This window comes from Hippocampus guttulatus, chromosome 12 (assembly GCF_054856545.1).
Source record: "Hippocampus guttulatus isolate MCC_2025c chromosome 12, RoL_Hgut_1.0, whole genome shotgun sequence".
Classification (NCBI taxonomy): Eukaryota; Metazoa; Chordata; class Actinopteri; order Syngnathiformes; family Syngnathidae; genus Hippocampus; species Hippocampus guttulatus.
Window position 1 is genome coordinate 18,002,059 of NC_141272.1, and position 26,189 is coordinate 18,028,247.

Consider the following 26,189-nt stretch of genomic DNA (forward strand, 5'->3'; position numbering starts at 1 on the left):
GCAGTAGGCTTGCCGGCTGCCCACACAGAGTAGCTCTGTCTCCGGTTGGGTCGTCTTTTTATTTACCATCCGCTCGCCGGTGTGCAGTGCTGGCCCGACAAAGTCGTGGGACACTCGCGTGTCTTGAGACTTACTTGCAGGGGACCCGCTGGACCATGGCAGCCAGAGAGGAGCTCTACAGTAAAGTCCTTCCTCGGAGACTCCGTCAGAACCGATCGGGTTCTGCGAAATGCAGCTCCAACCTGGATGTGCTGTTGTCTATGGGCTTCCCGAGACAAAGGGCGTAAGTGTCCGGTGTGAATGGTTGCATGCATGTCACAAAACGCACGGGGAGCTGACGTGGACATGGCCGATGATATGTGGGCTGCCTAAACGGTCAAGTTCGAGTGCTTTCTAGTGGACGGGTTGTCGGCACCACATGTCTATGTCTATATCTATCTATCTATACATACATACATATATATACAGTATATATGTACAGGTATGTTTGTGTGTGTGTGGTACTAAAAAATGTCAGGACAGTCGAGTTACTGAATGGCGCAAAACTAAATTACACAGATACAGTTGGTTAGTGTAACGTTAGCATCACACTGTTCATTGACAGTTTCACAGGCTGTTTGAGGTTTCCACATTGAAAATTTGTTGGTGGTTTCTACTTACGTATGACATCCTGTATTGTCCTTCACTGCGTTCTCTTTGACGTCAAATTACCAGTAACTATTTTCTTAATGTTGTTCATTGGTCATTGGCATGGAGTTGTGCGTGTGTCTGGAGCAGGGCGCAGAGCAATTTTCCTGTGTTTTAAAGTAAATGGGGGTGTTTTCTTCAGCAAAGTGAAATAAAAACAAAACTGATTTTGAAAAAACAAAAACAAACCAAAACCTTATCTTGCATTTATAAAACTAACCAAAACTAGCTGGAACTCTATTCCTTCGTTTTCACCTTTGTCAATTAGCACTTTGTATGCAGCGATGGCTGTTTGAAAGTGCTCTATAAATACAGTTGAGTTGAGAATTAATTTCATATGTGAGCTTTGGTGGTTCATTTGAAATTGTTTTATTTTGGTATTGCTGTGCGTCTGTTTTAAAAGAAGGAACGTCAAACAGTCGGTTCTGAGTTGTAGTTTACACAATACTTTTTAACCTTTTTTTTTATCTTGCCCTCGACAAATTCTCCATACATTAAATGATAATAATAATAATACAAAAATGATGAAAACCTAAATTAAAACAACACATTTTCAACAAAAAAAAAACAAACAAACCAACAACCTACTCTAAAAACAAATTAAAACTAACAGAAAAAAAGTCACAGCAAAATTAAAACTAACTACTGAACTGTATAATTTAAAAACAACCCCAAACCATTATAATCATTGCTGCCAATGAGTGTATTTGTCAGATGCATTAAGTTTCTAACCTACTTGTCAATCATTGCCCAGTGGAGCTATTCCTGGTGTTTCACGGCAGAATGGACACGAGATTGTGAGTCAGTGCTGTGAAACAATGACTGAGAGTCTGCAACCAACAGTGATGGAATGAATGACTTTTCAGCAGCTGTCTATTCTATCTAGTAATCACTCAACCTATGACTCCGTTCAGACCGCCAACAGACAGGCCATTGATTCTAAAATGATTATTTGTCTACAATCCTTAACCTTGTGTGTGGTTTGCACAGGTTGATGAAAGAGTTGAAAGTTCAACAGAATTCAAGTGATGAAGGCAGCAGTGAAATGAACTCCGACATCTACAGAAATATTTTCGGAAAAAATTATCTATCTATCTATCTATCTATCTATCTATCTATCTATCTATCTATCTATCTATCTGTCTGTCTATCTATCTATCTATCTATCTATCTATCTATCTATCTATCTATCTATCTGTCTATCTGTCTATCTGTCTATCTGTCTGTCTGTCTGTCTGTCTGTCTGTCTGTCTGTCTGTCTGTCTGTCTATCTATCTATCTATCTATCTATCTATCTATCTATCTATCTATCTATCTATCTATCTATTGATCTAGCTATCTAGCTATCTTTGCGACGCGCCCATCTTTCAAAAAGAAATGGTTGTGTCCGATGCGCCGCCAACAGACCTCCGGATGCGGCGTGCATTCGTTTACTTGTTTACAGCTATCCTGGCAGAATAGTAGCAGCGGCAGGCAGTATTTACAATGGAGCACAGTGATAAAATTTGCATTTATCTGTCAACATTTCGTCCAAGTGAATTCATATCTCACTTTGCCGAAAACGACATAAAGAAATACATGCGCAAGATGGACAGATTCCAATGAAGATCCAAGACTGTTTTTTTTTTTATTTACTACAAATATCGCAATGGCAGATGGGGAGAACAACAATGGGATCTTATGATCAAACAAAGGCTTGAAAGGTTACAAATTTAGATTACGGGCCATGTGTATTTAGACTTGCGTGGCTTAATCTATGAGACAAGCGTATTCTACTGGTGGGACCAACCAGGTTCCTTCGAAGCCAGGGCTGGGCTGGCTCACGGGAGGGCATCAGGGTGGCCTGGCAGCGGTGGGCCGGGCACCTCAGAGCCCGCGCACTCACACATGTTGCCTGTAGTTGGGCGGGAGGCTGCTCGCAGTGCTTTTTTTTCCAGTTACCCAGCTCAGGGATTTACCCCAGAGGCAAACTGAATTGAAAAAATTCCAAAGTCTCAACGAGCACGGAGTGGAATGGCTCGCGCCTCGCCCCTTTGTGAATCAAAGCAAAACAATTTGGATAAATAAAGAAGAGTACATGAAAAACAAAATAAGTGTTTAATTTAGCTTTCTTTCACACAATGCTTTTTCCTAATCTGACTTCGCTGTTTTATACATCCATCCATTTTCCGAACCGCTTGATCCTCACTAGGGTCGCGGGGGGTGCTGGAGCCTATCCCAGCCGCCTTCGGGCAGTAGGCAGGGGACACCCTGAATCAGTTGCCAGCCAATCGCAGGGCACACAGAGACGAACAACCATCCACACCCACACTCACACCTAGGGACAATTTAGAGCGTCCAATCAGCCTGCCATGCATGTTTTTGGAATGTGGGAGGAAAAGCTTGCTACCCCAAAATCGTGAAATATATTTGTATTTATTTTTGTATGTATAGATGATTTCATATGAGTCATAGTGCAATTGTGCAGTGTATACAGTAGGTGTTGGTTCCATTTTAATATACACTAAACATTAACAGCGAAAAATGTTGAGGCGACGGAATGTGGACAGGCGATGTAGTGTGACAGTGGACAATGATGCAAAGTCTGTTGGAAAGTTTTTACCTGATTACATTTCCATCCGGCCGAAATAAACAAATAAAATAGACTGGCTCAATTTACCCCATGGTGACCATATTGAATTCATCTCCCACTTGCATTGCTTGCATTAGAAGATGGAGCAAAGCAAATGCAATGCAGTGCATCATTTCTGCTCCATCAGTAAAAGATGTGTAAAATGTGATCCATTTTTGAGTACGGTGGAGTTGGTCATACATTATTTAGTGTTTCTCTTGTTTTCGATAGTGCAGTATGCCGAGTTTATTGAGGAGGCTTACATCTGTGCTGTCCTCACAATCAAATTTTGCTGTTTCGGACTATTTCAAGATAACCAATCAGAGCAGTATGATTTAATTTGATGCATCATCTTTTTTATTGCACAATAAGGAAAACCTAGGTAACAGTATTCTTCTTTCTGAAATTGCCTGGAAATGAATCCGGTCTGGATAGTGGTGCATTTGGTGCATACTGACTGTTACTAAAGCTTGATGCTCATGTCATGGTTCATCTGATGCTCTGTGCGGAAGCAGGGAATCAGACAACCTTATCAGATTATGGGGGCACTCAAGTGTCTCTACCGTGTGAGGATGAAATTCAAGTACGGTATTAATGATTGGGCTTGGCATTACAAATGAACTGCATTTTCCTGACACAGCGGTTTCAATGTTCTATCAGAATAGGTTGTAACATTTGCAACAGGAGTTCTGTGATGTTGTGAATAATGAGTAGAGTGGTGCCGAGCGCTTTGACTTTTGAGCAAATTTGAGGGAAGAGCACTATGTGGTGTCAGTTAAGTCAACTCTGCTAAATCCTCAACAAGTAGACATTTAGCAGGTAACGAACATCCATCCATCCATCCATTTTCTAATTCGCTTTTCCTCACGAGGCTTGCGGTCATGCCGGAGGCCATGCTGTCTTCGGGCAGTAGATGGGGAACACCCTGAACTGGTTGCCATCCAATCGCAGAGCAAGTAACAAACAATTCTTCCCAAAAATGGCTTCAAGATGTACTTTGCCTCTCCCAGATGAAGTTTACTGTAAAACTAAACATTTAATACATGTTGTGTATTGAAACTAACTTCAAAGCTTTGCCTTATGTAAGTCCATTCAGCATGATGCTAACACACAATCCAAAATGCCACAGATGGACGAGTGAATGAAATGGTCTTGTGGTGTTTTAATGATGAAAGCAGACAAGATAGCAATGTTCACAGGCATATCTTCTTTTTCCTCCTCGAAAAAAATGAAACTTGCTCGGCACAGTGTATCCTTTTGTTTGTATTATGCCGCTCCCTAAAAACAAAAGACATGCACACCAGAAGGTGCAGCACCATGTTCATTAAATCAAAGTATCAAATGTTTCAAACACTGTTTAATTGTTAACATTCTATTTAATTTCATTTTTACTGAATGTTTTCATCAAGTACAATATTATAGAGTTCTATGTTGTTCATTAAAAGCACATTACAAACATTTTGGCTTGATTTTCAAAGGAGGCTGAAAGTCACCTCTTTGAAATGTTTTGCCAGGCCTTTTCCATGTACCTCTAAAGCAGTGGTTCTTAACCTTATTAGAGGTACCGAACCCAACCAGTTCATATGCACATTTATTCCTGTAAAATAAAATTCAAGAAGTGTTCCTTCAGTTTTGCCGGTGCGTGACTAGAGTTGCTCAACTTGGCATGACAAATCATGGAGATAGGATGCTGAGTCCCTTTGTGTTCTGCGATGCATGTGAATCAATGAAGTACAAAGCAGCGTCTGACCACTTTATTTTTTTTTACTCAACATAGTTAGCAGGTATTAATACATTCTAAAAATATCGCACAACAACAGTCACACGTTGACTACTGAGCGAGCTAAATTTCCCGCAGCACTGAGTGGACAAGCAGTGTAATGTGATCATCTGCAGCCAGTGATGGTCAAGCGGGCGTTTCATAACTAAGTGACATGTTGAGTCGGGTGTGTCTTCACCTCCATAGCAGAGGCTCCGTCGAACCCCCGAGACCGATTCACCAAACCCCTGGGGTTCGATCGAACCCAGGTTAAGAACCACTGCTCTAAAGCTAACAGTATCACAACTGAATACACTACAAACACCAAAAAGGCAGTAAGTAGTTTTTGGTCAGTTTAGTCAATTCAACACTGAATTGATTTAAAACCCCCCCACATCACAGAGCAATAGCACACATGGAAATATATTTCCTCATCAAACCATGCAGTTTTTTTTTTTGTTTTGTTTTTTGTTTTTAAACAACACTGCTGTTGTCTGGTTGGCCTCATTCTCGAAAAGATTCACATCTTATTGTCACTAGTTATTTCCTGGTTACTTACTTACAGCTGCACATGAACTAATCTGTAAACACAGTGGATGTTTCTATTTGGAGTTTGTAAATAGGGCAGAGTTGATAGGATCAGGAAGTCGATTTGATGTATTATTTAATCTCCTGCCCAATTTGGTGCGTGTTTGATGTTCGTGTGTTTGTGTGAGTGTTCATTTGTGGGTGACTGTACAGTAATACACATGGCACCGAGCAGCATGTTAACTTCTGCCAAGGCCTTTTGCCATGTTGAGTTCAGTGATGACAGAGCCATCTGTGGTTTTTGGCGCCTTTGCCAAAACAGTAACCGGATTGGCTTCAACAGCCTGCATCCCGCAGCTCCTGATGCCTCCCCATACGTACTCACCCCTTCAAAGGGATTGGAACGGGGAGACCATGACTAACAGTGCCGAAAATGGAGTAACATTTCTCTCTCTGTCTAATAACCGTGATTTGTGATGTGCATACTGAGATTTTAAATTGTGTTGAAACGTGGCGCCATTTTTTTTAGATTAAACTCAAATCAACTGTATTTATGGAACATTTTAAAACAACCACCGCTGTATTCAAAGTGCTGTACACGGAGCAAATATCATATATACAACAATAAACAATAAAATAATGAATTAATAACGAAGACAGTAGGAAGCACAAAACAGTAAAACTAAGATCAAGTCTGAGTCATGCTGAGTCAAAAGCCAAAGATTACAAATGTGTTTTGAGACCAAAAAAGCGATTGCTGAGTGATGGGCAGCAAAATTTGTGGCTGTCGCTGAAGCACTTATTCCATCAGTTGGATTTACAAAAGCGGTTTACAAACTCAAAAGAGTAGCTTTGGAAAAAAAAAAGACACTTCACATTTGTATAATGGTGAGAAAATGGCGAGAGTACATTTGTACTGCATCTGCAATTTTGCAATTCATACTCAAATGGTCGAAATGAAAATCTACTTCATCATTCATCATCTTCATCATTTTGACCTAAAATGCTTTAAACAATTTCATACAGATAAAATTTTCTTTCATGGAAGGTCAAATTGGGGGTTTTAACCCTTTCAGGGACTACAGTGGACAGCTTATCATGTTATCAGGTTACAGGGTGCATGAAAGGGTTAAATTTGAATTTCAAAAAGTTGTTGTTACTTATTCTTCATTTTGACAATTTGAAAAAAAATGATAAGAAAGGAGCACCTTTTCAAGAGCCTCAGCGAAGATGAAAAGCAACAAGCACCCATTGAGCTGCCCCCCATCTGTATGCCATAATATTGCCAGCCTCACCTTGTGCTTTTTCATCACAGTTCTGGTCAGCAGGTCGAATTTTGTCACAAAAATAGCTTAGTGGTGACCACACTTTGGAAAGACTTCTGCAAACATTATGATAGCACAGTCAATCAGTTTGTCACTGCCTCACCTCACATTTCTCACCCATGTTCTCACGTGGTAATGGTTTGAACACCTTGCGCCCCATTTTCATTCCCAGCGCAAGTCTAGCGCAAAGCGCAGTCTAACTGTGGCTGTGGCTGGAGTTTTCGTTCTTTAGGTATTTTGCTAGACTTTGTACTGGTAGAAATGAGTGTGAGGGGGCATTTGCGCCGTTGTGGGATGGAACATAGCCTTTTCCCGCCGGCCGATCGTGGCGGCATCCCTCATTTGCATTAAAAACACGGCAGTTGGAAATATTGCGGAAACAGAAATTGATTCACTGGGGTTCCGGTAAACTGCTAAAATCTCACGGTTTGGCTGATGCAGTCAGTCGCACATGTGACGCGGGCAAATGGAAACCGCCTTGCACCACAGACTTCGCGTCTGTGTGTGAACTCCAACCGCTCGGGCCGCAATACTTGCTGCCAGGGTGTTGCGATTAAGATGATAATGATTATAATTCATTCAATGAATCGATTTCTACAATGGGAAAACAGAGGGACTGTCCCACGTCGATCAACGCCACCAAAGTCGCGTTACACCACCTGCGCCACACAATAGACGTCCTTTTAGCCCGTCTGAAATTTTGTGTACTTTTTGTCACCAATTTGCAAGATGCAACTTGAAGGCCTTTGACTGGACACTTGTTTATCCATCCATTCATCCATTTTCTGGATTTCTTATGCAACACAACATTTGACTTCTGCATTAGTGAATGCAGGAATCGCACAATTGATGACACACTGGAGCAGTGAGCAGGTTTTTCCAGCAGTGGGTGAGCCGTCAGGGAAGTGAGATGGCTTCCTCTGACGGGCACTTGGTCAAGAAAGGCGATGAGACATACAAGACTCATACAAGCAACAGCCTTCTTTCTTCTGAGGCTGTTTCTTGAAAATTGTCATATTTTTGTAATCCCTCTTGTCAGTCAGTGACTAACAATATCTTTTAAGGAAGAATCAGCGCACATTAAGAGCAACATTTTAAGGGCTCTGGCATAAATCCTTGCACCGTAATTCTGAGGCGGGTTGGACCGCGTGTTGGTCATTTCGCAAATGAGTTCTGCGCCACTGTGGGAGTGTTCAAAGATGACTTTGATCATGGGCAATTAACTCCAACTTGGTCCTCTCATTCCCTTTCAAATTCAGCGCACTAGGGTATCCAAAACATCTGCGCTGTGAATTGGGCACTCGGAGAACCTAAACCTAATCCTAATGCATTCAATAAGTTGTCTTCTACTATGATTCAGAAATTTTGATGCCAGCTTTTTGTACATTTATGAATGAAATATGTCTGACGTTAACCACTCATGTCCGTGGAGCTTGTTATTTGTCTGCCTGTGCCCCACTCAAACGTACCAAGAGCGCATTGCCTGAGTCCCTCCGACAGAAACATCACCAACCGCACTTGCTGTGCTGCGGCATCACGTCTAGGTTGGCGAGACCGGTCTGCCAAATTGGCAAAGACACGCAGCATCCTTGCGCTCGCCGGAAAATCTGGATCCGCTGGCATTTATTCAAGGCCGCTGATGCGCTATCTACAAAAATAGCATTTTATTGACGATATTGTCATGTGAAATGTGAGAGACCCCTCATTACTTGGAAAAACAATGTTGACCATCCACAGAATGATTTTCAACAAATATTCAACATGTCTAACATTTAAGACTGTCTGCCCGGCGATATTCCGAAGGGATTGAAAAATGACGAACTCCACAGCACAGGAAAATCGGTCAGCATAACCTCCGACAGTCCGGCCTTTGCTGACTTTGATTTTGTGTCGGTATGACTCTAATACAGTCTGATGGTTGGTATGCGTGTTGTACCGCATTTAGGTTGAAACCTCTGTGTTCTTCAGGCCACAAACTGTTTGAGATGGAGCAGACAAATGCCTCAACCACTCAGCAGTCCGGCAAAATTGGCTCAACAGCAAGAGTAGCCCTGAAATGTATTGTGTATACCAGGGGTGCCCGTTACGTCGATCGCGATTGACCGGTAGATCACTTTGGTCCCAAGTCGACCGTGTAGTGGAGAAAAACAAACAAACAACTATTTATGTGTCTTTGTGCATGTTAGTAATATTCTTTTGTGTGTTAATGCACACTGCACCCTAATCATCCGATCAATCTCATTTTCACAAAAAATATTTAAAAAAAATAAAATAAAATAAAGCAAGCAAATCTTTAACCTACGGTGGCGTGTCAACTGTGTCACCGGAAGTTGTTAGCTCTCCGCAGTCTGCAATTGCAGCTTGTGATCAGAGCTGTTACGCTATATCTTTTATCGTGATCATTATTCTCATTCAAAGTTTGTTTCGCCGAGGGCACGGGCAAAGAATAGGAATCCAGAGGGCCCGGGGAAGCACTTTAAAACGGTATGTGTGAGCTTCGATAGATAACAGGCTGCAAAAGAGTGTCACATGCCTCGGTGTCAGGCTGTTGCTCATCATGGCGTGCGTGAGTATGTCCGTGGGTGTCTGCGGTAACTGGTCGATCGTGGGAGATTGGTTGATCGAAAAGTCGATCTTCGGTCCAAAAAGTTTGGGCACACCTGGCGTACACTATATAAGATAAGATAACCTTTATTTGTCCCACACTGGGGAAATTTGCAGTCTGCAGCAGCAAAATTGGGGTTGGGGATAAAGTGTTTCATTGCACAAAATAAATGTTTTAGAAAAGAACTGTACACAGTTCAGTATAAGTGCAATATAAAATAAAGCATTAGCAATATATTTGTAGAATAAATATAATAAATTAGCAATAGCATAGAAAACACAGCGTCAGGTGGCTGTGCTATTTACAATGGTTACAGGTTTTCATGCATGTTTATTCAGCAGCCTGACAGCAGTCGGTGGCAATGAGTGACGGTATCTCTCCTTCTTGCAGCGCGGGTGTAACAGTCTCTGGCTGAAGGAGTTACCCAGTGCTGTCAGGGCGGGCTGGAAGGGGTGGGAGGGACTGTCCATCATAACTTTTAGTTTAGTGAGCGTCCTCCTGTTGCCCACCACCTATAAGTGATATATTGCCACAACTGTATACACAGTGGAGAAAAGCTTATCTCTTCATATTTATCCAATTATGAAGTCAACTTACGCACGATTTTGACATTTTTATGGTCGACTCTGTCCATCTGATTGAGAGATGTGCTTATTTACTCTGCTAGCCAAGGCATGAGTCCCAGAAGTATGGATGAACCTGCTCATGTTTCACATGCATATGTTATGGGCCTAGAGGGCAAAAAAAAACTGCCAGTGATATTTGTTCTCCTACAAAGTGAAGTTGTGCAGAAATGTGACCATCTGAGCAATTAATGCAGGGGAAAAAAGGCCGGTCATTTTTCCATGGTCTCCACCTGAATTCGTACTCCAAGGTTGCTGTTAGTGAAATACATCACTCTCTTCTCAGTCATTTTCAGTTGGCAAAGTATGAACTGATTCTGAACTTCACAGCTTGCAGAACTATGTCGACGGAAGTGAACTTGAATTATGTGTTGATTAGTGGCACTTTGTTTTAATGTCGGCCATTTTGCACGTGTGTTTTGTGTTTGTCTGGTTTGTAAACAGGAAATTGGGATTTCCCACAAGGAATTACATTGGACATTTGTGCAATGGCAACACGGAAAGCAAAATCCAATAAAACATCACTCTTGCCAGCATGCCTATTGGACACACAGTGGAAACAAAGTGAAAAGGTTAAGAACCATTAATTTAAAAAATAACAATAATTCAACTCCTCTGATTTCAGGATCTCAAATGCGCATGCTGTACATTCTGATTTTCTTCGTCGCGTTTGTTGTTTTAAAGTGAAGTCACACTTCCAGGTTTGACGCTCATCACGATCTCACTTCGGGAAAACTATTACTTTGTCAAATTTTCAAAAGAGATTTTTTTTAATGCTTTATTTAAATGCATTTTGTTTGATTATTTGTGACATCAAATTATTTCGTTTGGGATTTTCTAAAATGACTTCCCAGTTGACCTTTAAAAAAAAAATTGTAAAATCATGCGTGGCAATTGGAAATGTTAATTAAAAATTGTATTGCGAGTCCAATCAATCAAAAACGGGTTGTTGTTTACAAAAACATTCAATTCAAAGTATTATTCGTGTACATGGATGAAATCCTGTACGAAAACATTCAAAATATGAGTGCATGGATGGAATGCTCTGGTTTGCAACTAACCATGCTGCAGAAGGCTGCCAATACAATGTGTTGGGTGGGCAACAACGCCACAGAACTACAGGTGCCTTAGCAATGAAAATGTAGGACACCAACCTACTATGAATTGCGAACAATAACGCTAGGCTACTAACCGCAGCCTATATAGCTTACCGTTCTTCCGATCACCATGGGTCGCGCCTCCACTCCATGTCGGGTCGTTTGGGCACAACATTTTCCAGATCCTGAGCATCTGGCTTGTACTTGTCTGGTACAACATAAACATTGCCAATAACCTCCTCTTCCTCCAACTCTTCAAACACCCGGATCCCCTCAGACAAGTTTACAATGTCGCTTTCCAAATCAATTTCGGACTGGCTTTGTACACTTTCCATATTGAGCTGCGTCATTGTTGTTCTTGAATTGACGTCACACTTTCGGGTTTGTCGCTCGCCAGGTTTTACTTTTTCAAATTCATGAAAGAGAATGCATCTTTTAATGCTTTATTTAATGTATTTTGTCTAATTACTTTACTGGGGACGTAAAAATATTTCATTTGGGAGTTTCTGAAATTACTTCTCAGCTGGCCTGTCAGCAAAACAACATCCATGTCAGCTAGATTCATGAAAAACAAAATCATAACTAATAAACATCCATTTTCTGAGCCGCCTTATCCTCACAAGGCTCGTTGGGGGCGCTGGAGCCTATCCCAGCTCTCTTCCGGCAGTAGACGGGGGACACCCTGAACCGGTTGCCAGCCAATCGCAGGGCACACAGAGTCATGAACAGAACTTAAAAGAGTTCCGCTCATTTGTGAAATATAAGCTTTTACTAAACGCAACCCAAAAATTTCAATTATTCTGTTGTAAAGAATTTGCCTTTCCTCAAAGGCAGAATGAGGGGCAGACAATAACACAGATGCTGACATTGTTCCATCTATGGCATGTTGTTAGTTCAAAGCGCTTACTTACTTTCATCCCAGTACTTTTCACAGCTCCCTTTGGTGTGTGTGTGTGTGTGTGTGTGTGTGTGTGTGTGTGTGTGTGTGCGCGCGCGTGTGTGTGTGCGTGTGTGTGTGTGTGTGTGTGGTGATTGCTATGATACACTACGCGTTTGTTGCCATTTTATCTAATGACATTTTATTGGAATGTATTCCCACACATTCTTACATGTAACTGTGAGGGATTTCTTGTGATAGCTGAAAATGTATCAATTTCATAGTTCAGTGACGAACAGAAGATATGGAAGTATTATCAATGTTGCACTCTTTTGTATGTTGCAGGTTAAAAGCGCTAGCGTCAACCGGAAGCCGGAGTGTTCAAGCAGCTTGCGACTGGTGAGTGCAAACAAGGCTTGACTATGCAGTATATGTGGGGGGAAAATACACGCACTGTAAATAACATTATGTATGACTCAGTAAGACCGCGATGTGTGACACTGCCCTCTCTTGGGCAAAAACCGCAGGAGCTCTCATCCGAAATGAGTACTTAGAACAGTAATAAGTATATAGGACAGTAAATGTTTTGGAAGGCAATCATTTGTGTGCAGGGTACGCTCACCATTTTCTGGGATATGAACTGAAATGCAAAGCAGAACACATTATAATTAGAATGGTCCTCATTTGTGCCGACCTCTAACAAGGACAAAATCCTAATTTGGATCTGTACTATTTTGAAACCCCTTATAGGTATCCAATTTATGCAGATGCCTTAATTTTGTCATTGACACTAGTCAATACTGAGATATTATGGATATATATCCATTCATCCATTTTCTGAGCCCCTTTATCCTCACAAGTTCGCGGGGGGTGCTGGACCCCATCCCAGTCGTCTTTGGACAGTAGACGGGGGACACCCTGAACCGGTTGCCAGCCAATTGCAGAGCACACACAGACGAACAACCATCCACGCTCACACTCACACCTCGGGACAATTTAGAGTGTTTCATTAATATGCCATGCATGTTTTTGGAATGTGGGAGGAAATCTATCTATCTATCTATCTATCTATCTATCTATCTATCTATCTATCTATCTATCTATCTATCTATCTATCTATCTATCTATCTATCTATCTATCTATCTATCTATCTATCTATCTATCTATCTATCTATCTATCTATCTATCTATCTATCTATCTATTTGGATTCTAGCCAAAATGAATTCCATTTTTCCCTATTGCCTCCCACCCACATTTCGTCAAAATGTTCATTCAAATGATTATTTCTTGCTAACAAACAAATGTCAGTGTGACAGTGATAAATAATATCTTTGCTGCATGCTCACCAAGATATTTCCTTCGTCTTTCAGGTTGTTCTCCCATGTGGACGACCCATTCCTGGATGACCCTTTACCCAGGGAGTTTGTCCTTTACCTGCGACCCAGTGGACCACTTCAGAACCAGCTCTCCCATTTCTGGCAACAGAGTCGGGTCGCATGTGGCAAAAACAAAGCCCACAATGTTTTCCCACACATCACGCTGTGCCAGTTCTTCATGGTGAGTTCAGGGACCTCCTCCAACCTGAACTCAAGGGGTTTGAATTTAAACGTAACAATCTCAGCATTTCTTTGTGTTTCCGTTTTCGCTAGTGTGCGGACCACAAGGTAGAGGCTCTCTGTGAGGCCCTCCAGGCTACCGTACAGCAGTGGCGGGGTCGATTTCCCAGCCCCTTGCCCCTGGAACTGTACACTTCCTCCAACTTCATTGGTCTTTTCGTAAAGGAGCATGTGGCTGAGGTGCTGAAACAGTTTGCGGCTGACTTCGGCACAGAGGCAGCCAGGAAAGCTGGTATGAAGCAAAGGGATAAAGTCGATATGCTATAATTGCCTGTCACCCTACACGGTAATCGTGTGATGAACCATGAGTAATTTTCTTTTGCAGCTGTAACAATGACTAATTGGAGGTCCAGTTGGCTTATTAGAGCACTCACTCAGTATGTCACTCTGATTTTCACAAAACGCAGATGAAAACGAGACTAATGAGCAAGAATCATTTCAGGGAGTTTAGTGCCAAATTAGATTTGAGTCAATGTGTGATATGGGCTAATTGTGTTCCAATCATGTGCTTCATGGTTGACAGACATATTAGGGCAGGGGTGCCCAAACTTTTTTGACCAATGATCTACTTTTCGATCAACCAGCCTCCCGAGATCGACCCATTACTGCACGCGCGCATACACACGCACTTACACACGCATGCCATAATGAGCAACAGCCATAAAGGCCCCGAAAATGAACAAAGCATGGGACACACTTTTGGAGCATGTTGACTATCATCGCTGCCGACCCCCGATCTAGTGGATGCATAGTGCAACCGCAGCCACGATTCTAGCTTCTATTCTATGCGCCATATAATTCAGTGAGCCCTACATATGAAAACTGTTTTAAAATTGGCCATTGATTGAACATGCGCCTTATAGTGCAGAAAATAGGCTGTATAAGTATATACAGTATATATACTGTATATATATATATATATATATATACACATATACAGTATATATTAGAGCTGTCAAACGATTAAAATATTTAATCTAATTAAAAATGCAACTGTCATAATTAACTCAAATTCACTAAAAATTAATCGTGATTCCTCACGCATTTTTTTATCATTTCTGAATTTCCTTTTATATTTTTTGTCCTATTTTTCCCCATTTTAATGCTCTCATCAGCATGGAATCATGAATCAGTTTTCTATGTGCAAAATGCAAATATTAACTGAAATAACAATTTCGATTTTCAATTTTACATGAACATTTTTCACTTGGAGCAGTTATTCACACATAATCTCTCAGACAATATTACTGTCCATCAACAGTGAAAAAAGATTTTGTCACACAACAGCTGCTTTAACAGCTCTTTTTATGGAATCAAAACAGAGCAATATAACATTATAAAGTGCACATCTAAGGTAAACTAGTACTCAGCCTATAGTGGATTTAAGCCATGGTTGCATACTTTGTTTTTCTCAAGTTTGCTTTGAACACAGCAGTCAGGCTATGCTGATTCTGTTGGTCCTTCTTGCGCGGAAGTCTCTCTACGGTTTTGTGTAGACATAATTTTGGATGACTACACTTGGTTCGATGACAACACTGGAGACGTTTTATTTTCGCTAGGTCGCTACCACTGCACCGCTGAACTTCACCGTCACTGTCGGACGAACACAGAGAAGCTGACACGGAACACTGTAACCTTCCCCACAAAATAATTCCAAACAAGTAACAATCGAGTCGGTGGCATACATCGTTTACCTGTATGATCCAGGTAACTTTGGTCTTGTCAGTGGAGCAATCTGGCAACTTTTTAAAAGCAAACTTTCCATTCATAAACTCTTTAAGTATCCGTTTTCGGTGTCTCGCGCTGCTGTGGCTGGCAAAACAAACGTGCGTTTGGTTTGGTTTGGTTTGGTTTGTCGTTTATTGAACATAAAACATATACAGTAATAATTTGACAGAAAATAATGTAGATAAAATAGTAAAAAGAAAGAAATCAGTCTTCATTCAACACAGTTATGTTCAAGGGAGTAGGAAGAAGTAAAAAACTGATCTAGTCCTACCCCGTTATGGACCTATGCAGAATTTTAATCCTGTTAAAATTCATTTAAATTAATGCCAATAAAAACGCGCTAAACTGACAGCTCTAATATATATATATATAGGTAAAGGACATGGCCCACTTGATCTGTGTTTTCTGATGTTATTGCTTATTCATAATCTGATATGGTCAAAATGACATTCCTAAAGCAACACATATCAAATAAAGACCATAGCACAGAGGTGGGCAAACTACGGCCCGCGGGCCGAATTCGGCCCCTTGGTCTTTTTAATCCGGCCCGCCGAAGGTTCGTCCACAATTAAGGTTCGATGTGAATGATTGCATTCATTTCAATTGGACTTGTAATGACAGGCATTTCACCGCCAGGTGGCGCATTGATTTGAAGTTGCAGAACACTTGGGTGCGGGGGGGGGGATCTTTTCGACCACCTAGGACCTCTGTATCGCTCTACTTCTACTGGTCTGATCACAACCCATCTGCAGCAATGCACAGGCTAAAAGAGGGCATTAACAACACTGTTGTCATTTAAAAAAGTATATTAATACAGTTCTTTCATGCTTTTGTTCTGTTGATGTTTGATATGGACTGTCAACAAATGGTTTTTTTTTTTCCTTTAATGTACCATAGCTCGTGCTGACCTGGCCCTTCTGTCAAATTTTAAAAGTCAATGCGGCCCCCGAGCCAAAAAGTTTGCCCACCCCTGCCATAGCACAATACTGTACACACTGCACGTATTATATATTACAGTATTAGGTTGATCAAAGATCTCCTTTTTTTAAGCAGAGGTCCATGTGGAGCCTCATAAGAAACAGCTCCATGTAACATTGGCCTACAATTTCCCCACCAATCACCTCGCCACACTGGAAAAACTGGCGAAGGGCATCGAGGTGAAGCTAGGTTGTGATTGGCTGGCAGTTCTTTTCTCCCGGGACATTCGTTTTGCAAACCATGAGGTAACACTCAACCATGTTCATTACTTGTCGTTGCTGTTCTATATGTGGTGACTGAAATCAGAAGTAGTACATCTGCTGTTCATTTTTGATATGCTGTATTTGTAGGAACCGCTCTGTTATACAGACCGTAGATGGAAATCGGAGAACAATCGCATCATCTGTATTCTCACATTAAATATTTATTGGAACAAAAGCCGTTTCTCAATATCAAAGAGCAGAGTGCGGTCTCGTGAACTGGGCGACTATAGTCTTTGTAACGTACTTCCGACACTAATTTCTTTGTAAGTGGAACGGCTGTGTACTTGTGCACTTGCCCCCTGGCTCTGACTTATTTCCGTAACTCATCACAGTTCTGTCATCATTATGTTATCTATCATGTGATTAGAGTTCAATAAATTTGTACTGTCCTTTAGATCCTATTTCATGATAAATGGTTTTCCCATTTTTTTTCAGTATCACGACAGTCATCTGAGAGTACTTTTAAATATCCAGTTTTGTGTCGGTGAATTTGTTGTTAATTTAAAGGTATGCTTAAATGAAACGTGAGTCCTATCCTCCACTGTCATTTTGGCCATTGTCATCGTCCTCCAAAATGCATTTTGGGATGTTTTCCCAGCCATGTCTTCACAAGTTACCAACCGATTCGGTGTGACTTAAAAAACAAACAAACTGTTGAAACCATATGAACCACTCATTCGTATACTAAAAGGAGAGCTATATCTAATATATATATATACTGTATATAATAATCTATATAATATCTAAATGTTGTTCATTCAGTAAATGAATCCCAATGATGTAGCAGCATTTTTTGTCATACTGCTTGTATCAGCTACAGTATATATTGTCTCACTTGCAGACTCTACGAGTGATGTACCCCTACACGCCGCAGAATGAAGATGAGATGGAGTTGGTGGTGGGGGATTTTGTCTTCATGTCTCCAATGGACCAGAGTAACGCCACAGAGGGCTGGATGTACGGGACCTCCCTCGCCAGCGGGCTATCAGGCCTGCTGCCCGAAAACTACGTGGGCTTAGCTGACGAGTCCGACACTTGGGTCTTCCATGGGTGAGCGTGGCACACAGATTTCATTTCACTGGTATACAGTAGACAGTGCTTCTCATCTTTTCTGTCATGCCCCCCCTCGCCCCGCGCGACTATAAATAGTATCATTTGTCTATAAAATTGTTATAAGTACACATTTGCATAACACTGTATCCTTATTAACGTATAAGAGAATAAAAAAGAAAGAAATATGGGCCAACTTACAACAAAGAATAGCTTTAGTAACTGTAACAGAAAAGATTTAAAGTGCATCTGAAATTCAAAAATAAAATTAAATACTTAATTAAACGACAACATTTTTTGACTGACCGTGTCAAACCATACAATACTGAAAAATACAATTATATAAAATAGTAATGCATTCAAACTGATCACCAACATTAATTCAGGAGCACAATATGAAAACCTGCAAAACAAAAATATATAAAATAATTTGTGCAGATTTTTTTTAATCAAAAATGATGTCTGGAAGAATGGCTGCAAGTAGCAGTCGCAAAGCGGGATGATTGTTGCCAATATTCGGCACGTTTTCGCTGAAAGAAACTCAAGCGGCTTATCAGCGTGATTAGGGTGTCATGTCTTTAAGTGACACCTTAATTTGTTTGACGTCATACTGTCCGCTGCCAACATTTTTAGACACAGTAGGTACACCGGTCTTTCCTCGTCTACCACCGTAGTCACAGTGAAGCCAAGCGCGACATACGCGTCGTCATATTTCCTTGTCTTAGCTTTCGGGAGACCTTCTCTTTTCTCCGTTTCTCTCCGCCTGTCGACTTTGTGTCTGCATTTCATACTCATACTCTGTGCCGTGTACAAAGCACGCATGCTCAGTGCAAACAAAACACAGAGCAAATGCTCCCTGTGCACACTCTACCAATGAGAGACTTACTGCCCCCTAATTTAGTGGATGTGCAATTGCACTTTATTCTAGGACAGTAAAATAAATAAATAAATAAAAACAAAAACGCATGTTCCTTGAGGTCAAACCTTCCTTGACGGTGTCCCCGGGGGGGGGGGGGGCACTATTGGACAAGCACTGCAGTAGTATGAGGTCACTATGTTTTACATACCTGGCGCTGTTATTGCCATCCCCTCGCCATGTAATGTACCTGTGGTGGAAACACAACCCTCATCAAAGTTGACCATTCTGACCATTTCTGTGGCAAAGTGACCTGAATAGTGCCACTTACTGGAAACATGATTGTGTGCGCAAAATCTAACCTTTGCAAAAAATGACTAATATTACTGCAGCTCAGTCATTTACAGTAGCTGTGAAACTATTCTTCGTTGGAGTCCGTATTATACTTCCCCCAGATGGCCAAGGCATGTACACGAGAAAAGACAGCACAATGCCCATCAAAATTAAAGAATGTGGCAAAAGAAGGAATTGTAGAACAGATCAATGACATTTCCATAATATTCAATGGGGATAGCTGATTTGAGTTACAAATGTTTTGAGTTCTGAGCGCGGTCACGTATTGAACATATCTTAAGGCACCACTTTACCACCACAACATATTTTGACCATGAGTGGACAAACTTTTAAATACACTGTTCCTCCAGTTCCTTATTCATGATGGACTTCAACTGTTTCTATAGTCTCTGTGTGATTGTTATAAACAGCCGTAAAATATCAGCGACAATTTGTTCATTCAATTCAGATAAATCTGCAAAGCAACAGTTGGTCGTAGTGCTCTATTTGGTGACATGTTGTATCTTCTTCTCCGTCACAGCTCCCATTCATTCTTCACCTCTGAGCCCTCTGATAAAACCATTAGGGAGAGGGGAATGTTTGTTGGACTGCTGGACAGCCGACACCACGATACAAGTCCTGGAAACACACCAACTGTCAGTCTTATTTGTCATCCAGTGCAGGTTGGTTTGTTATTTTGAGAGACGGATGCGTTACGTGACTGACTTGGCTTACCTCTTTGATGAGTGTCTTAAATGAGTTAGAATTGTAAAATGAAACTCAATTTGTCAGACGGCTCTGCACCAGATGGCGCGTTTCAGCATAGTGAGGGTGTGTTCTTTGACACGCCCCCGGTGCACTTGACAAGTTAAGGACTCAAAGTAGACAAAACTTTGTCTCTGCTTTAACCGCAGCGAATAATTGGCGCAGAGAGTGTTTGGGTGAATGTGATTGAAGTACAGACAGACAGAATCTGAGCTCTGGTGGATATCGTTTTATTTCATTTCTTCAAATATGACAACGGCGTGCATCGAACCCTCTGAATCATTGTTGGAGTTAATTCATTGAACACATTGTTATTATAATAATCGTCTTCATGATATGTTTCACCCGTTCAGAGACAGCTGTTATTACAGTGGACAGCTTATCATGTTATCAAGTTACAGGGTGCATGAAAGGGTTAAAATCACCCCCCCTGGAATATGACACAGCTATTGGTGGGGTCACAGTGGACAGTTACACATGGACACATGCTATCGAGGTTGAAGGGTGTTTCCAAGTACCTACTTCACAGATCTGTTGGCCAACTTTACATCATCCACCCGTGGAGGTCCGCTTGCAGTTTCTCACCAACGTACCTTGCACTCTTTGATCTCCTGCATGGACTCCAGGAAATCAGTTTCTGCTTCTGTCACGTCAAGGACTTTGCATCTCTTGTGCGCTGATTTTAAAGGGGGTTAGAGGAGCCGCTTTGATTGGCTAAGCAGGTTTGTTGTGTTCACTCCCACAACGGTGCCAAACCCCCTTTTCTAACTCAAGCTACATATATCTGCAAAAACATAAAAATAAGACTGGCCCTCCTGTGCACAGCTTTACAACACTCTGCTTGTAAAGCCCAAGGCATGAATATAGAGACCTAAGTGTAAGAAAATAAATAAATAAACCACCCCATTAATTGCAGTCAGCAGATTTTCCAACATTGTCATTAAATTCTGTCTTTTTTTTTTTTTTTTTTTACAGCAGGTCCTGCGGATTACTGGTAATCACACCCGTCAGCCCAAGCGGTCATTTTTGGTTTGTCGACACGGTGAAAGAATGGACGTGGTCTTTGGAAAACACTGGCTCTCACTCTGCTCAGACAGTAAAGGTTAGCATTATCCTTGTATGCTAATACCTTTCGTCTCAGAACCTGGATCCATTTTCTGATCTGCTGAGCCTCACAAGGCTCGCCAGGCGTGCCAAAGCCTATCCCAGCTGTCATTGGGCAGTAGGTGGGGTACTGAATTTGTTGCCAAACAATCGCAAGGCACACATAGACTAACAACTATCCGCGCTCACACGCAGGGACAATTTAGAGTGCTTCCAGTATAACCATTTCTTGCAGAAAGGGCCACGATAATTTGGTTCAGTAACCAGAGTAACTGTTGACACATACGGTGCAATTGGGATATGAGCACCCGTTTGTCACAAGATATATCTGGTGAAGACTTTTTAGAATAACATTCTTATCTTGGAATACTTTTTTTGCAGGTAGATACGTCCGTACCAATTTAAATATGCCGCTGACTTTGCCACTGTGGGGAGCACAAAGGGATTATGACATGGACGCACCCGTGACCGTGTTTGGATCCATGCAATCACAATTAGTAGGTATGACATGTTAAAAAACAAAACAAAAAGTGTTTTCCAATATTTATATAATATTGTTTTGATATTACAGATTTCTATGAAATGTTTTTCAGGTGAGGCCCTTTTAGAAGGTAACATTTTGATAGATTTTGTGTATTGCTCACCTGCTCTGCGATGTGTTCAGACTGCCCAAAGCATCTTGAAAGGTAAGGAAAATTCTTCGCCAAAAGTCAGTTGGATTTGACATCCTCCTAATTGCACCAGATGTGTTTCCGTGGGACAGGTATGCAGCAGGACGGCAAGCTGAAAATTCGGGTGGAGCCGGGTCTTTTTGAATGGACCAAATGGCTTTCTAGGAACTCCTTGCCTTCATGGATACCTCCTGCTGACCTTGCTGCAACCCATTTCAGTGTGGACACGACATACAGGTGACAACGCATGAGAAAAATGTTTAGTTTCTGACTATGTGTCTTTGCGGTTGGAGCACAATTATTTTGCAAAAAAATTGCTCAAAACAAAGTGCATTTTTCAAAACTATTCCGACATGTATCCAAACATCGCGGTTCCCCGACAGAAGCTATTCTTTTTCTCAAAATCATTAGGGCTAAAACTAAATACCAAATACAGTCGATTTCTGTGGCTTAGCAACATACTAGGAAGAGGCAAATAAATAGCCTCCAGCCTACTGTCACTCACACCGCTTATAGAAATCTGCATTCCTTTTATTTGTCTGCTTTTTCCCTTCTTTTTTTCCCCTTTTTTTTCTAAACCGGACACCTGAGTATGGAAACTGAATACATTCAAATATATGTCAATACAAATACGTTTGAACGTACTTGAAGGCTGAAAAGCTTCAAAGGTCGCATTTTTTCCTCAAAATGCTACGGGGTACTGATTTACGCATGCGTAATGGGGAAAAAATGTCGAAGGTAGCATTTAGACTCCAACAACAATGCATTGGAGCGAGAATAAAACTGTAAAATAAGAATGCACATCCATCCATTTTCCGATCCGCTTGATCCTCACTAGGGTCGCGAGGGGTGCTGGAGCCTATCCCAGCCGTTTTCGGGCAGTAGGCGGGGGACACCCTGAACCGGTTACCAGCCAATCGCAGGGCACACAGAGACGAACAACCATACGCGCTCACACTCTCACCTAGGGATGATTTGGAGTGTTCAATCAGCCTGTCATACTTGTTTTTGCAATGTGGGAGGAAACCGGAGTACCCGGAGAAAACCCATGCAGGCCCGGGGAGAACATGCAAACTCCACACAAGAAGGCCGGAGCTGGAATTGAACCCGGTACCTCTTCATTGTGAGGTCAACGTGCTAACCACTGGACCCCCGGACCATCCAAGAATGCACATTAGTTGCTTAATTTTCAAATGTATTGGTATTGGTATAATTAAAAATAGGTTCGATTTTTTCCCCCCCATAATGCCACGGTGTATGTGCATGCGGAAGTCAATAGTGGCATCCCATGTGGCATTATGAGGAAATGCTCCGTTTGTAGCTTTTAGCCTCCAAGTACGTTCGAACATATTTACGAGTTTGTTCCAATGTATTTGCGGGTAGCTTCGAAAGTACTTGCGAGTGCATTTGAATGTATTTGCCAGTTAAAATAAATTTTTACTCGACATTGGCCACCCCACCCCCAAAGCTCTATAGGGCTATTTCCAAACATCATTCAGCCGTGGATGTCCGCAGTTCTTCAATCAATCATTCACATTTAAAGCACATAAATGAGCAGGTATTTATTTCTGTACAGACCGCTGATCCCCATCGGTAAGCTTACGGTGTCGGAATCGTATGAGAACTACATGAGTCGAAGCCACCAAGTGACCAAAGAGATCCTATCAGACTGCAAAAACACTGGTAAGAGTTTGGCAGAGGAGGGTGAATGTTTACCTGGTATGTGTTGGAATGGGGGGAAAAAAATAGAAAAAAGATTTAGGTTAAAAGAGAAAGCGCGCCTCATACATACAGTAGCTGCTCATGACCTTGTGGTGCTGAATGCATTGAGCCATTGCCTTTGTATGATATTGAACTCATTTCTATTTTCGAATGGCTTGTAAGGGTGCCATTTTTTTTTTTTAATGATGTGCATGTATTGTGACAAGCATTTGTCCACAGTTGCATCCTGTTTCCGCTTTCCTTAGGAAACAATGTGCTGATTGTAGCTCACGCCTCTTCCCTTGAGGCCTGCACACGCCAGCTGCAGGGTTTCGTCCCGCGAAGCGCCAAAGACTTCATCCAAGGAGTTCGAAAGGTTACTGGATTGCTTATTTTTTTTTTTTTTTTTTTAAATTCATGTGCTGCAGTCCAAAAATACTTTTTCTCATGATGCAGCTCGCCTCTTAGCATTTGTATACACTGTCAGTTTACCCATCATTATCATTTTGGACATCATCAAATACAAAGTGATGTTGAGGGCGCTACATAAAAAAACAAAGCAAAAAACCCCCATATCTATCTATCTATCTTTATATATACTGTATATAAAAGCATTTAATCATAGACTGTATATAAAAGCATAGACATGCTTGTGGAGATATATATCTGTGTATGCTGTAATTGTGATTTTTTTTTTAACTGCACAGCACTTTGAGTTGCATTTTTATGTTTGAAAAGTGCTACTTAAATAAAGTTTGATTGATTGATATCGAAAAAACTAAAACTAATAAAAAATAAACTAAATGAAAACCTTTTTGAAAAATAAAAAACATGTTTATGCTCTAAAAACAAATGACAAGTAATGATAACAGAATTCGAAAAAGAAAAAAGTCACTTTAATGAAAAATCCAAACTGATTATAACCCTGGTTAATATGAATGGATTTCAGTTTTGTTCCTCATCAAAACTTCAAATGTACCGTATTTTCTGCACAATTAGGTGCTTTGGATAATAAGGCGCACCTTCAATGAATGGCCTATTTTAGAACTGTTTTCATATGTAGGGCGCACTGCATTGTAAGACGCATAGAATAGAAGCTCCATCTAGTGGCTGGGTTGCGCTATGCATCCACTAGATGGTGCTATGCTAAAGGGAATTCAATACAATACAGCTTTTTGTATATAGAGCAGGGGTGTCCGACTTACGGCCCACGGGGCGGAACTGGCCCCCTAAGGAGGTTTGATCAGGCCCGTGGGATAATTTAAAAGTGAAAAAATGCATAAAAGACGGAAAGAATATTTTTAATATGCTGCAATTCATGGACTATCCGCTAGGGGCACACTGTTTTGATCAGAGCAGAAGACAACATTGTTTTGATCAGAGAAGAAGACAGCAGTCTCAGTCTGTCACTGAGACAGACCCAGCAGAGCAGTAAAAGCCACTCCCTAATTGCTAGCAAAGTAGCATTAGCATCAAAGCCGTATTCCGACTGTGACTTTGTTGAATGAGGCATGCTGAAGGCGGCTGAACTTGTATGTCCCGAGACGCGACAAGCTTTTGCCAATATTAGTCTGATGAGGAATACTCTAGCAGACAGGATTTCGGACCTATCAGAAGACTAAGACAGTCAATTTAAACACAGAGTCAAGTCATTTTGTCAAATGTTTTGTAAAAGATATGTTCGTTAAATGTCAACATTTTGCGAATGTTCTTATGCTTCTTTATACCAAAACAAAGGAAAGACATGATATTTTGGTTATTTATAGCAGAGTATGGTATAATTTTAATGGTCCGGCCCACTTGACATCTACCGAGGCCGTATGTGGCCCACAATGTGAAATGATTTTGACACCCCTGATATAGAGCCTTCACAACCGCTGCAGCTGTTACAATGACAACTGGTCACAAACGCGGACATGAAACATATAAATACAAATGGCATTACAAAATAATAAATGAAAGACAAAAGTTATGAAGACAATTGATTCAACAAAAAGGCACTCAAACCTTGTGGGCTCACATTCACAGGGGGCTAAACACCCTTCAAAGTCTTGCTTGTCTCCTTCCTTCGTTTAGTCAGTAGTTAACTATGTTTTTGGTGTTATCTTCATTTCATTATGGTAAGTAGTTGTCTGTTTGAGTGTGAGTTGGCAAATGCACAGGTCAATTAGTGTCGGGCAGAACCCTTTTAGGTTACAATTGGTTCCTGCCATTAATCACCATTAGATGGCATAGGAACACTAATAGAGAAACAACTGAATCCGGAATATAGCGTTACAGTCTCTTTATATTAGGCGCATTGGGTTATAGGGTGCACTGTCGGGTTTTTGAGAAAATTGAATGCTTTTAGGTGGGCCTTATAGTGTGGAAAATACGGTACATGCTAATATGGGTCTTGAAGTGGTAAGGCTTTGGAAATCCTGATCCGCGGCACTATGAAATCTAAATGGAAACATTTAGTTGGACTCTTTGTTTGTTTTTCAGATCCCTTACCTGGGCCTCTGCTCTTGCGAAGAGCAGGGCAACTCGGGGCAATGGCGGATGGTCGACCCGCCCGTCCTCCCACTCACACATGGCCCAAACCACAGCTTTGACTGGAGGGAGACACTTTTACATGAATAACATTTGTTGGATTATCAATCCCACCGAGTGCATCCATCCAGCGGGATGCAGCAGAAGTGTAGCGACACGGGACGAAAATCTCTTTAGAAGCGCCAAACACTGGGCCTGTCGACAGGAGTTTGATGTTGGTTTAATGAGTGACTCAAAGGAGGCGTTCATTTTGGCACTGCGGAGATAATGACACTCAAGTACAGGTGGATCAAACTCAATTGATGTATCTTCATCATAAATCTCAGGAAATGTTAGTGGAATCTCCAAAATTGAACATAACCCATACATTTCTACATGAGCCTTTTCTGTAATGCATGTTTTGTTGAACTGACTGACATTTTATTTGAGTGAGCAGCCAGATGCCTCGCCAAATCATAGTAAGCACCATTCCTAGTTC

General features: G+C 41.3%; 1 protein-coding gene across 1 annotated transcript; it reads left to right on the top strand.

The window, feature by feature from the left end:
• Window positions 1-26,143, top strand: ubash3bb (ubiquitin associated and SH3 domain containing Bb). Its single transcript, XM_086125243.1, has 14 exons — window positions 1-283; window positions 12,458-12,511; window positions 13,485-13,671; window positions 13,764-13,962; window positions 16,512-16,681; window positions 17,541-17,749; window positions 19,480-19,621; window positions 20,679-20,805; window positions 21,189-21,308; window positions 21,401-21,493; window positions 21,571-21,715; window positions 23,055-23,161; window positions 23,446-23,555; window positions 25,664-26,143. The coding sequence occupies exons 1-14, from the start codon at window positions 156-158 to the stop codon at window positions 25,799-25,801; spliced, it is 1,929 nt and encodes a 642-aa protein (XP_085981369.1). The 5' UTR covers window positions 1-155; the 3' UTR covers window positions 25,802-26,143.
• Window positions 26,144-26,189: the final 46 nt, after the last annotated feature.

Coding starts and splice junctions, on each gene's coding strand:
- ubash3bb (XM_086125243.1), top strand. CDS start 156: ATGGCAGCCAGAGAGGAGCTCTACAGTAAAGTCCTTCCTCGGAGACTC. Junction 17,750..19,479: donor GACACTTGGGTCTTCCATGG/GTGAGCGTGGCA, acceptor TCTCCGTCACAG/CTCCCATTCATTCTTCACCT. Junction 23,162..23,445: donor ATCAGACTGCAAAAACACTG/GTAAGAGTTTGG, acceptor CGCTTTCCTTAG/GAAACAATGTGCTGATTGTA.